This window comes from Lates calcarifer, linkage group LG12 (genome assembly GCF_001640805.2).
Source record: "Lates calcarifer isolate ASB-BC8 linkage group LG12, TLL_Latcal_v3, whole genome shotgun sequence".
Lineage (NCBI taxonomy): Eukaryota > Metazoa > Chordata > Actinopteri > Centropomidae > Lates > Lates calcarifer.
The window spans coordinates 11,836,814-11,850,862 of NC_066844.1; the positions used below are offsets into that span (position 1 = coordinate 11,836,814).

The following is a 14,049-nucleotide window of genomic DNA, read 5'->3' on the forward strand; positions in this document are numbered from 1 at the left end:
TGACTGGTCTCTTTCTCATTAAGCAAGCTAACAATCACTGAAACATCAGCATAATATTGTTCTGTTGTCATATCTACTCTGACACACACTTGTGAAGAGGATAAACAATAAGGGGCCCTGCGATGGACTGCCGATCCGTACAGGGTGTACCCTGCCTCTCGCCCAATGACAGCTGGGATAGGCTACAGCCACCACCACCCCACGACCCTTAATGGATAACCAATGGATAGATGGATGGATGCATGGATGGATAAACAATAAGGGAGATAGCACATAACCTTGTGGTGAACCAGTGGAAGTACACTTTCCGTCAGACAAAGTGATAGAAGATAAAATACAGGACTCAGTTCTTTACACAAAATTTAAGTACAGAACCACAGATATTATCAGGGCCATGTTTTTTGTTTACTTTTACCGAAAGGAAGGCTTTTTCAACATCCTGTCGGGTAATGTTAAAATGCTGATTGCCCCCTAAGATTATGGCTTAGTTCCAGAACTTCCTTGCAAAAATCAAAAGTATCAAAATGACAATAAAAACAATTAAGAGCATTAGGCAAATCAATATCCATGCTATAACCATGCTACACCCTGTATTTTGAAGCCCTGTCATGGTTTTCATACTCACCCAGGATGAGCCAAGATTGTTTGCAGCCAACTTATTCTCCAATTCTGATTTGTAGTTTTGCTTGGCTTTTAGTATTTCAATCTTCAGCTCTTTTGTAGCTGAAAGCTGATCAGATGCTGTACCCTCTCTCTCTCTTTGTAAGCAGGACTGAACAATTGATGGGCTGATCATGTCCTTACAAAAGGCAACATATGAACAAATAACGTCCACTAGGCTGTCCAGATCATCTCCACAGGACTGTGTAACTGTGAAATGATCTAACTGTTGAGCAGGAGTTTGGCTGTGTATTAAGATAGACCCAGGCAGGTGCAGAGTGGGTTATTGCAGAGGTGCTTTATCTTTCTCACTGTCTGTCTAGACATTGATGAGTGTCAGATGGGGACGCACCGCTGTGGAGTGGGCCAGATCTGTCACAACCTCCCTGGCAGCTACCGCTGTGACTGTCAGACGGGCTACCAGTATGATTCCCTCCGCAAAGTTTGCACTGGTATGTATTGCAATGCCATGTCTTTGAGATGATGACAAGCAGATTGGAGGTTTGATTGTCCAAATTGTTTTTGAAGCCAGACTTGTTTTGGAAGCAGAAATAATGTCACTGTTAATTTTCACTACACAGAGCCAGAGTGATGGCATATTGGACTAAATGTAACAGTGCAATGTAAGATCTTTAGGTAACTATGTTATAGTGGTATAAAGTTTAATATCATTTTGAAGCAATCTGGTGCTGTGCTGTGTGTATAGTTTATATGCTGCTACGTTCAGTATTGGACACAAGTGTTACTTGAATAATTCCTGTATCATTCATTTGCTTCTCTCAGTTACTTCAATAGAATAATTAATGGTGGTGACTTATGCTTTAATTTGGAAACACTTATCTGTGATTAGTAAAGGTAGACTAAAGCTCAGCGAAAAAGGCAAGAGACCTGTTATTGTGTAGCAGTTACAGTAAGTGGAAAATACAATCAGGCCACATTAAAGCTGTGCTATGCAGTCAACAAAGTTATTGTCTTTTGCAACAGGAGTCCCTCATTTTCAGTTACTATTGACAGCTATTTTAAGTGAAAAAGCTCTAATAAACCCACTATATACTACCTGCTCACAAACAAACAGCAGACAGACAAGTTAGCAACTAGGTGGTGAACACAGTGGAGCATTCAGTAGCTAAAGAGAGGTAGTGGTGACCAAAACAAGGCTAAAAGGAAAGAGAATATTGGAGTTACAATCATCAGGTGGACAGAAACATGACTCCAAGTGAGTGATAATGTTGCTCAGTGTACGCAGGGTACGTGATAATAGTCAGTGCTGTGTTTACAACTTGTTTGTCTGACCCCAAGTGGCAAAAAAAAACAATTAATGTGTTTTAAGAATATAGATAGATTCTCATACTCACATTCTAACAAGGTGAAAAAGTCAGTCTACACATAATTTTGCATGTGTCTGAATGAGTTCTGGCTTTGAGTCATTTGTGGCCTGGAGGTATCTGCCTGCTGTCTAATAGCTCTTATTCCTGCACTGACAGATGTAAATGAGTGCTGGCGCTACCCTGGCAGGCTGTGTGCTCAGACCTGTGAAAACACCCCAGGCTCCTACCACTGCTCATGCACAGCTGGCTTCTCCCTAGCTTTTGATGGCAAGAACTGTGAAGGTAAGCTATTTTTTTGTGTTTATGTTCTCTAACACATTGAGAATTTAAATGCCGCCTTGTTTATATTGACTGTCTTATTTTCCTTTATCTTATGTGTGGTGGAGGTAAGTATCAAAAGCCAAATACAGGCTTCACACAGACTTTGGCAATTACATATATATTGATGGGTACCTGTTATGAGTCCTTTGTAAGTCTTTGTTATCAGTAAAAAGCATTTCTGGTGGAATTTAACTCCATCTCTGGGATGCTTAGGTGTCTGGCATTGCATACATAATGGTTTCCAGGTTCAGGTGCCATCACTTATCAGTTTGTTGAGGAAAGAGCAAAGCTGGTTGGGAGCATGATTCAAATTACATTCAGCTTGTCACAGCTATTATTGAGGGAACTTAATCAATTTGAGAATGTATCTGTTCACCTTCCAACGGTGAAGCTTTGCATTTATCTGGGTTTATTATGAAAGCTTGTCTAAGCAACATGATCAGGGTTTTGATTAGTGTTTTTCAAATTAATTTGTCCCAGAGACTTGAAGCATGTCTCTCTTGAGGAGGCAGTTTGATAACAAAGCCATCAATGCACCATAAAAATGCAAACATCTCTTTTATTTTTATTATTACTTAAATCTTTTTTTAGTTTCCACTATGCACCTCCCCAGAAGTCACCTCTCAGTCAGACTCCTTTATCCTGTTTTCTTTCTTCTGATGTATCTGTAGGCTCTGTTTCTGTGGGCGCTTTCCATCAGTTGAAAATTAGTCAATTACATCATCTAAACTATAATACCGTGTATCCAAAGCCTGATCTTATTTTTTGTGCCACAGGGCTTTACTATTGTCCAAAACATATTAAAATATACCAGATATATAATACACATAATATACACACAAGCTGTAGTCAATCTCACATGTGGGATATACTCACAAGTACTCAAATGCACTATATCCTCATTTTTGGTTAACGTTTGCAAAAAACTAGAGGGACCATCTGTTTAAGGAAACTGCTGAATTCAAATTGTTGTTAAAGATGAACCTTTATTTTTTTTTACCAATTTTTAAAGATTTACATCTTAAGTAGGGACCAATAGACACAGCAGCAATGGCAGAAAATATTGAGGGATAACTAATGCATTACATTTTTAAATAATTCAGTCTTACCAATAAAACAGGGAGAATTCTAATTATGCCTTTTCTTTTTTGTGCTTAGATTTAAACGAATGTGAAAAAAATCCCTGTAGCCAGGAATGTGCTAACATCTATGGCTCATATCAATGCTACTGTCGCCAAGGCTACTACCTGAAAGAGGACGGACACACCTGTGAAGGTACTTTCTGCCAAGGTTACTAGGTAAACTGATAGAGTTGGACATTATGTACAATAATGTTGCTCTGGGTCTGCTGGGTGTATAAATAAGTTATTGATTGCTAACACATAGTTAATGTGAGTCAATGTTAAACATGTTAGACAACATTATAATACAATAATATGTCAATAATATGTCAGAGGTAAAATTCAGTTTTGATTGACACCTCAGAGAAGTATTAATTTAAGTATGTTTTTTATTATTGTGGTTGTACCTTGCAGTGGTGTTGAACTGGAGTGCATCATATTGATAGGTGTTTCTTATGTTTGTTTTTTTTTGCCCACCCGATTTATAGACATGAGAGGGGTAGAATATTAGAACACAAATATAATTCAATATATAGTCGAACTGACACCTCTAAATGAGTTTTAGCGAAATATAATTGTAAGTTTTGTAAAAGTAGAATATGTGGCATGGCTGTTGTACTGGAATGCATTAGATTGTATGGGTGTACCTTAAGAAAGTAGCCAAAGATGTTTTTCATTGCTGTGAGGTCTCTTTACTACCAAATGGCCAAAGCATTAAATAAAATAAAATGAAACAATGCAACCTTAAAACTCTATAGTGGTCCACAGTGTTAACGTAAAAAAAATGGAGCAACTCTAATGCAAGCCCATACCCCCTTCATCCTGTACTCCATGGATCCATTCTTATAGCAATAATCTGTTATATTAAAAAATGATGTAACCATATAAAATATTCATGTATGGCAAGTTTAAATTAGTCTCCAGCATTAGATGTTTGTAGGGTTTTCTATATATTTTTTCCTTAATGATTAGGGATGGATGAAATCAAGTATGTGTATCGAAAACAACAAAGACCTTGTTTATACAGATCTCTTTGTGTCTTGGCGTCTAGGTTGGGGGGAAGAAACTTCTGGGTCGCGTGACAGTTGAACATGGTTTAACTTGTACTTCAACTCAACATTCAGTCATCTGAAAAAGTGCTGTATTGGCCAGTCACATAGTATTCATGCTTGTGCACATGTAAGCCTGTTCCCTCTGTAGACCATATTTCACTGTATCACATGCACATGAAACAACACACACCCACCAATGCAGCCCCTTGTGTTTAATCAGTGCAGAGCAAACATCCTTGTAAATGCGGTGTAACTCAGGTCTCATTGAGTTTATTTATCAGGATTTATTGAGTGAAATGTCAATAGACAGACTGTAAACTTTATAACCAAATTTCGTCTAAAAATGACCAAACCACAAAACTAACTGTGATGGAGATAGATACTTGATAACACAGGGCAGCGTGACAGCATGATGCAGGCAGTGTTAGTCGCTCTGATTCTCTCCGCTTTGGTGTCAGGTGAGTTCTACCTGCTGAGAGCTGCATGCCCATCGCGACAACGGACACAGCCAAAGCATAAACTACCTGTGTTATAACCAGCTGACAGTCTAAGCAGGCTGGTGAGAGAAATAACTGAACTATGACCAAGACACCAACTTTATGTCTGCAGTGTTTCTGCTAAATATAACCCGTGTTATGCTTCTTCTCTCGCTAGTCTCTACCCCCTCTCCTCCTCTCTCTCTCCTTCTTAACCCAACCGGTCAAAGCAGATGGCCACCCACCCTGAGTCCAGTTCTGCTCGAGGTTTCTGCCTCTTAAAAGGAAGTTTTTCCTTGCCACTGTTGCCTAGTACTTGCTCATGGTGGGATTTGTTGGGTCTCTGTCTGTAAATACCTATTTTAAAGAGTATGGTCTAGACCTGCTCTATGCGAAAAGTGCCTTGAGATGACTTTTGTTGTGATGTGGCGACATATAAATAAAATTGAATTGAATTGAAATATACATTTTGTAGCGGCAGCTACAAAAATTATTTCCACTGCCGCAATATTATAAAGTTGCAGAGATAAAGGGGAGAAAAAGAGAAAATAGCAGAAAGAATCTTTTTTCAGCAAAGCAGAGCAGGATGGCTCTTACCACCATCAGTAGGGTTTTCTTCTGGATTCATTGTCTCACACTGTCACTGTCCAGTGTTACTCAGTCACTCTCGCTGGGTTTGTTTCTGAATCACTTGGGGTAAAGGTGCATTGTCACTTGCTGAGGGAGAAGATAGCAGTATTTGTTTTGCTGAAGCTGGCGTCCCTGATGAAAACACAAGAGAATCATTGTCATTTAGAAATGAGATTGCATAGAGCTTGATTTTAATACGATTATTTTTGCAGCCCTATTCGTTATACAGATGCACAGTGTATCAGAACTGAAAGCAGTGCATACACCTGCTGCATTGAATGGTATTATGCATTTAAGAGATATGTGGGCAGAGAGGGAAACAAAATATGGGAAACACAGACACATTTTTCACTGGACAGACTTGGTGTAGGAGAACACTTTTTAAATCTTAATAACACTTGCAGTATAGAATAACTTCTAAAACAAATCAGAAGGTTAATATTAATGATCCAAATAACCATTCATGTTTGTAGTGAATGCAGAGACCAAAATTGAAAGCAACATAACTCCAGCCGTCACTAAGAGATTTTATTTTGTTTTGTGTGAGGGCATCTCAAGGTAGCTTGTGTTCCTCTAGACAGGACACAAGCATAGAGGACCCATACACACACATACAAAGATAAAGTGCCACTACTTTATTTGAATGTGAATGTGATTCCACACCTGGCTCTAATCTGACTGATGAGATGTGTGTGTGTGTGTGTGTGTGTGTGTGTGTGGTGTGTGTGTGTGTGTCACTGTGTGTGTCTTTGTGTGTATGTGTGTGTGTATTTAACAGATATTGACGAGTGCTCTCAGAGCATCAAGAACCTCTGTTCCTTCCAGTGTGTTAATGTTGCAGGCAGCTATCAGTGTGCCTGTCCTCCTCATGGATACATCATCTCGGGCAATGGACGCACCTGCAGAGGTGAAGCCTCAATGAACATACAATATGAGTTTTGGTAACTGCATTTAAAACTAGAGAAAATTATCTTTGAAGAAGCTTTTATTCCCATGATTTAAGTTATTTTTCCTCAAATTGGAAACTGTGGGCAGACTAAAGTGTTAAAAACAACACTTAATTTGTCCTAACCAAATAAAAAATGTTTAACTGGATGTCAGTGTGTACAGCGCACAGTTGAAGTCATTGGTACACTCATTTATGATATCAATTACTCTGCAGTATGTCATAACTAATTTATTTTATGTCACCTAACTTTTCTACAGGGAATAAAAACTAAACAGATTAGAAACCTAAAAATTCTGAAAATGGCTGCACTTACTGTGTTTGCCATTTTATATTTATTCTGTGTCTAAAATTAATTCAAAAATAAGATTAAAGCCTGTTTAAAAGAAAAAAGAGGACAAATGAGGGGGAGGGAGGTGTGTGATCAGTCCCAGATTAATTCTGTGGCAGGGCAATGAGTCCAAACACACAGTCAGCATCATTAAGAACTGTCCTCAGAGACAAGAACAAGGAGTGGTCTGACACCCCCCCACAGAGCCCTGATCTCAACATCATGGAGTCAGTCTGGGATTACATGTAGAGACAGAAAACACTGAGACAGCCTGAATCCACAGGGGAACTGAGGCAACTTCTCCAAGATGCTGGAAAAACTACCTAAGTACAGGTGTACTTTTACTGCACTTCACATCAGGTTAATTGTTGAATAAAAATTAATCATGGGATTATTTTTGACAGCATCCTCACTCACCATTAGTACCTAAAACTGCCTAAAACATTTGCAGTACTGTATATCTCAATATAAATCAAATTTCTGTTGAACTTAGAGGTTCCTTTTTACTCCTAAGTGAGATGTGAAGATACCATAAGGTCAATTTTAAGGCTACCCCTTGCATGTCAACTATTTGATGGATCATGATGGGAAGACCCTGCTTTAACTCACAGAATGTCAGTGGACAAGTTGTTAACTTTTTTTTAATTGCCTCACAGTTCATACACAGAGCAGTGCAGGAGCAACAGGCTGTAAACTTTACAAACAGATCTTTTATTAAAATGACAAAACCACAAAACTAACTGTAGAGATAAGTACCTGATGAATAATGGAGAACAGAGTGATACCGCGATGGAGGCAGTGTGGGTGTCAGGGGAGAGTTGTATGCTAGTCATGAGAATGGACACAGCTAAAGCTGAAACCTCCGGTAATGTGATGAGTTAAAACCGGCTGAGGTGGTGTCAGAGGGTGTCAGAGAGATAACTGAGCTATGACCAAGATACCAACTTTATGTTTGCAGTGTCTCCACTATATTTGATTTATAGTGACGGCCCAAAACAGGAAAATTATTGCTGCTGCTGCTATAGCAGCAATCATAAATTTGCCCAGTTGAGCCAAGAGGGAGAAAGGGAAAGATGAGACAAAGAGAAGCAAATAGTAGCTAACAATAAGTCAGATTTGTATTTATATTTTCCATTTTCTACTGGTTACATTTTGGTGGTTGGACATCACAAAACAGGTTTTTGGCCATAACTCAAGAATTCACACACTAATTAACTGCAACCGGACTGGTGGGCAGAGGCATACAACCACAAGTGGGTAGTTATAGTTATTTTACTTATTATTGTATTGGTCAACTAGCAGAGACAACAAGACTCCAAGAAGTCAATGCATCTGGTCACTGGTTGCCAAAATAGTCATTATGTTAAGCTAAGCTAGTTTACCTGCTGGCTCTAACTTCATAGTTAACAGACTTGAGAATGGTATCAGTCTTCCTATCTATGCATGAGAGCAAAGTGTATTTTGTTTATTATTATTGTATTTCTCAGAATATTGAACTATTCCTTTAGCATCATAATACAAATTCATAATAAGCCAACACAGACAAGTCCCAGAAATTGTAAATAATCATAACAGCTACTGTGGTCAGAATCCATCTGCTGATTATCATGTGATATTTTTGAAAGCTAAGAAACGTGGACCTGGAATTAGGATTGTTTTGTCAAACAGTTTCTGAAGATTAAGGAGTTATACTTAATCTTTTTTTTAATGATAGGTGGGTTTATGTTGTGTGTGTTCTTGTTTCCTGTGTTGTTACTCTGTGCTGTTATTTAACTATGTTATTTGACTGTGGAACTGCGGTTTAAATTTGAAAATAAATATCTTAAGTTACACTCAAAATTATATGATTGCATTTCAAAACCTTTTTTGTTTGTTCAGAATCAAACTGAAAAACCAAATACTACCAGTGTTGTTATTGCCTTTATTTATCCTTTTTTCCAGATATTGATGAGTGCACAACTGGCACCCACAACTGTTCATATGGACAAACCTGCCATAACCTGCAGGGGGGCTTCAGATGTCTCTCCTTTGACTGTCCTCAAAATTACAAGAGGGTGTCAGACACGTGAGTCACATTTATCTCTCAGGATCTTTAAAATCCAAAATGTTGTGCTTTAATGTTGTCTGTTTCTTATCTGACTTTGCATGTCACTACAGCAATGTGTTAAAACTCTTCAAAGTACTATCAAGTTCAGCATTTTCCTAAGCAGTCTTATTGGGAGACAGGACCAATAAAATCTCTGTTCACAGTATATGTGAGGTTATTTTACAGTATCCTGGGCATTAAAAATCTGGCATACTGCCCCTTTTAAGCATCAACCTGAATCTGGGGTTTTTTGTTAGGGTTTCCCCTTAGTTCCTCTCAGCCTACACTCCTCTAATGAGAAATACTGTACATTCATTCAGATGGCTTTGATCAGCCTGGTGCTTCCTGGGGCAGTCTCTGCAGCTCTCCCTGCTCTTCACTCCAGTGGACAGAAAGAGGGTTATCAAGTGTTATCAAGAGACACCTTGTTATGGCCCTAGTGTAAGGGGTCATCTTTTTTTTTTTTTTTGTGTGTGTGTGTGTGTTTGTATGTGGTGTTGCTCTCTCTCTCCTCTCCAGGTGATCGCCCCTCATCTTGACCATGTGTACTGACCATAACCCTGTAGTCTTCCTTGCTCAGATGTACAACCACAACCAACGCCTTATGCGTTGGACTCTCTTGGTACAGCGGTACAATTGAAATTAAACACAAAAAAGGGTGTGACAATGTGGTGGCTGATGCTCTGTCTCGTGGGTAGGGTGATAATGCCCTTACTGATGAAACATGGTGAGTAACAAAACAATGACAGTATAACTATACAGTGTACTATATAATATCTAGTGTATGGATATGGTCGTGGTTATAGTTTGATGTTTGTAGTTGAACCCACTTGAGTGGGGGTGGGGGTGTTACGGCCCTAGTGCCAGGGGTCTCATTTTTTTGTGTATGTGGTGGTGCTCTCTTGCTCCTCTCCAGGTGATCACCCCTCCTCCTGTATGCAGCTGTCAGTAATTACTGGCAGAAGCGAAAAAGGGGAGAGAGCAAGACGCCAGTTGGGGCCAGTGGGCCACTGTATGCCTGTCAGGTCGGTGGTGTGAGCCAAGTCGGTGGTGAGGGCTATAGTAACAGCATGTTGAGCTCCTTTCAGTGGAAAGGAGGGTGTTTGGTGTGATTGTTAAACTTATCTGTGTTTTCCTGTTTCGTTGTTTGTAGATCGTGGGTTAACCTGGTTCCTCGTTGTTTTGTTGTAAATAAAAACTTCTTTTTGGTTGCACATTGGTTCAGCCTTGTTTGCTCAGTTGAGAGACATCTTTGATTCATGGGCAGAATTGGCAAGCATTGAGACAGACAACTGAGATGAGAATATCTATTGGTCTGCCCTTAGTGCCACCCTGAGATTCATTGCAACAGCTTCCATGACACTCTCCTTTTGGAATGAAAATGAAATGTCATTTACTGTACATTACATCAAGCTTTACTCCAGGTTGTAAATTCTGATGTGTGATTGATAAGCAGTCACAGAGCATTGGAATAGAACAGGCTGGAACAACCCTGCAAGCAGCCACTAGAGGATGCCCACTTTCTACACTCGCACTGGACTGCTATACTGCACTGTGCTTTCACTGAAAAAATGAAAGGGGTAGTGATGGGGACTAACAATGCCACATTTAGCAAAATTAATAGTTTAACTACAAGTCCTAGAAGCACTCCTTTAGCACAGTATCATTCTGTAAAATCAAACATTCATATCCAGTTGCATAATATGTCTTCTTATAAGTGGCTAGGTTTCACAGCCAAACACACATAACATCATTATATTTTATCTGCTACACAGATTGTTCATCCACACTACCCCATCCTCTAATTCAAGAGAGTATCCAACAACAATAACAAGAGAGAGGGGATCTGTGTACACACAGAGGGAGGGAAATGAAAATCAAACTTTATTTTATTAATTGTGTAATGAATTCCTTGCCATTAATTAATCATTGAAGTGGATGGAACTACACTGAAAAACTGTCTCTGACAGCCAGATGTTTTATATTGTAATAAATGACACCACAAAATAACAGGGGCATTTGTTTATTATATTACTTAACAGTAGATGTTTATTGATATGAAATAGATGTGTCAAGTTACTTTTGCTGTGTGTAGCCTCATACATCAGTGCCACCACAAACACAGTAATGAGAAAGAAACATGCAAATTTTGAAAAGCTGGTAGCAGGACTCACAGCCAAGAAAAAGCTTTACAGGTAAAAGATGCTGAATACATTTGTTTTTTACCAGTAAAATGCACTTACCATCACTTCTATTAATTTTGCAGTATAGTTTTTCAATGCACCAAAAGTACCTAGCCTCTAAATATTGTCATTCTCTTCTTTCCTGTTCCTTTTTCTTTTTTTAACTCATTTTCAGGCGCTGTGAGCGGGTCAGCTGTCCCAGCAATTCCTTAGACTGTCAGAAATTTCCTGTAAGGATCACATACTACCAGCTCAACCTCCAGACAAACATCATCATCCCAGCACAGATCTTTCGAATCGGACCTTCCCCCGCATACTCTGGTGACCATATTGTCATCAGCATCACCAAGGGCAATGAGGAGGGCTACTTCAGCACCAGGAAGCTAAACAGCTTCATGGGTGCTGTCTACCTACAGAGACAAGTCCGTGAGCCCAAAGACTTCCTAATAGACGTGGAGATGAAGCTGCTGAGGCAGGGGAAGTTAACTTCGTTCCTTGCCAGGATATATGTCTTCATCACAGCCAGCACTATGTAACACCAAACAGATTGAGAAAGAGACCATTTCATATGTTACAATTTTTTTTATATGTGCAGACTCTTTTATTAATGATGATCCAAGCCCCACCCCCACACACATTCATACATGTTCAAGTATCTTGTAAAATGTTGCAAAAAAAGCAGGTTTTCTGTTTGTTTCTCTGAATATTGTATTTTCTGAGAAACCTTGTGTTTGACTCTTGCTCACATGATATAGTTTTTATCCACCACTGTTGTTAAGGTGTGCTCAAGCTGTTTGTTAATACAGACAGTGGCAGTGGCAGTGCTCTGCTCTACTCTTTTTAAAATTCTTGCTCTCCTGAAAGTCTGAAGATACAAGTAAACCACCACCAAAGCACCTGAAGTTAAAGGCACCTTTCACTGTGTAGGCCTGAAACTGATTAAATGTGCCAAAAATTGATCAGATGACTCAAATATCTAACTGAATTGTTTTGATCAATTATGTAGTTAGTTTAATAATTAGAATAAAGTGTAAAAAGAAACATAAATGAAAGAAATGTATAAACAGCTGTAGGACTGTGTAGAACAGGGCTGAGCCACACACACAGAGCGAAGAGAGAGAAGCAAGCACTTCGGCCACATCCTTCCAGCAGGATGGTACAGAGGTGTAGGCATGTTTATTTGTACTTTAAAACATGACCACCATGAAAATAACCTTTTGCTTTTCTGATTCACTACTTTGTTCTTGCTAACACTGCTCCCTCTGTTCACTCACTCTCTGGCTGGCTGCTCTCTCTCTGTCTCACCTTATTTTATTTTATTTCAGCATTTGTTTGTTTGTTTTTGTTGTATTGTCTTGGCACAAATTTATCTGACTGTATTTTTATTCTTTTTCCTGTGTTTCGTGAAATATAGGAGTAAAATAAATTTCAATTTAGTTTGAATTAAATAATTGAAATTTGGATTGATCTTACCAAATGATCAGAGATGAAAGGGAAATGTAAAATCAGTACAGTATTAATTATTGATGTATTTAGTTACACTTTTTTATTAACTTGTCAATTTAAGTGTGGATAGAAAAAAGCAGCAGATCCTTCAAATAGCACATTTTGCATTAAGCATAAGCATTTGGTGTATACATTTTTATAAAGATGTGACCTGATGACATGTAAGTGCCAAAAAATCAGTGCACATCACACATTAATGTATAGAAAATTTTAGCACTAAGAATATGAATGTAGCGTTATTGATGATCATTTTATTGCTCCATGTTATATTCCTTAATTAATGGAAATAGCTTTCTACATTACTGTGTTGTAATTATCTCAGGGTAAAAATCATGTCATTCTGTATATGCCAGACAAATTCCTATGTAATGTGCAGGAATAAACTAGTCAGCTGTTATAGCTCCAGACTGGCCTCACACAGCATGTACAGTTTCAGATGTCACATGACATTTCCATCTATAAACCAATCAATAAATGCTGATCAAACTGTTATCATTTCCTCAATGAAAGTACAGATTAAATTCTAGCAGTCAGTTTTTCATTATCAGCGCTGATGAGCTAATATCCCCATCTACTGGTGAAAGAGTCATTAGACCAGGGCCTCACTCCCTACAGCTCCATCCTATTATATTATATTAAGTGAATATTTATTTATTTTGTATCAATTGTATCAACATTTAATTTTAGATGTTATTTTGAAAATCACCTGCTTCAGAGTAACTCTGAGCACTTCTTATCTTAACAGTTTTATCCTGGAACATTTTAGTGTGCGTTACACCCTCCAACATTCCCACCCGGAAAGTGTGTGTGCTTTGCTACCCCAGCCTATTAATACATCCCAACAGATAGCCTCTCAAATGGAAAGTAGGCAGGGTGAATCACTCCCAGGTCACCATATAAATAAACAGTGCACTGAATTTTAGAAGCTATATTCTCAACACTGATATTTCTGGGATAAAGCTACTGTGTGACAAAGTAATGGACAAACCAAGTTAAAGTGTCATAATAAGGTACTGTTCCAGCATGAGACTGCAGGACAGATTCAAAGCTCCTTGGCATAGATTCTTTTAGTTGAGGTGGGGTTGTAAAGGGCCTGGAAATTTCCAGAAACTTTCTGGAAACTTTCCATGGGAAGTTAAGCTGGGGAATTTTAGAAATAACTGTTAGTTTCCAACTTGGAATAACAGATAAACTATCCTCAACTAAATCACACTCTAACCTATAGTCTTGTATGAACAGAAAACTGGCAGAGGAAACAACATCACAGTTGAGCTACCATGATAGCTTGCCTTTTAAATTCAAGTCAAGTCTATTTTTATTTATATTGCACCAAATCTCAACAGACGCTATCTCAGGGCACTTTTCATATAAGGCTTCAGATTTTAATGCAATTTGAACTGCTGGCTGCT

General features: G+C 38.6%; 1 protein-coding gene across 8 annotated transcripts in view; it reads left to right on the top strand.

The window, feature by feature from the left end:
- Positions 1-13,132, top strand: part of fbln2 (fibulin 2) — a 74,402-nt gene extending 61,270 nt beyond the window's left edge. For 3 of the 8 annotated variants that reach the window (XM_051074504.1, XM_051074509.1, XM_051074508.1), the window contains 6 exons: positions 984-1,112; positions 2,145-2,270; positions 3,468-3,584; positions 6,367-6,495; positions 8,807-8,930; positions 11,310-13,132. In XM_051074504.1, coding sequence (XP_050930461.1) covers positions 984-1,112; positions 2,145-2,270; positions 3,468-3,584; positions 6,367-6,495; positions 8,807-8,930; positions 11,310-11,670 — 986 coding nt within the window. In that variant the 3' untranslated portion in view covers positions 11,671-13,132. Of the gene's footprint in view, positions 1-983; positions 1,113-2,144; positions 2,271-3,467; positions 3,585-4,481; positions 5,387-6,366; positions 6,496-8,806; positions 8,931-9,271; positions 9,679-11,309 lie in introns of those variants that run through there. The other 5 variants (XR_007814293.1, XR_007814294.1, XM_051074505.1 and 2 more) reach the window with 5 other exon arrangements.
- The last annotated feature ends 917 nt before the right edge of the window (positions 13,133-14,049 follow it).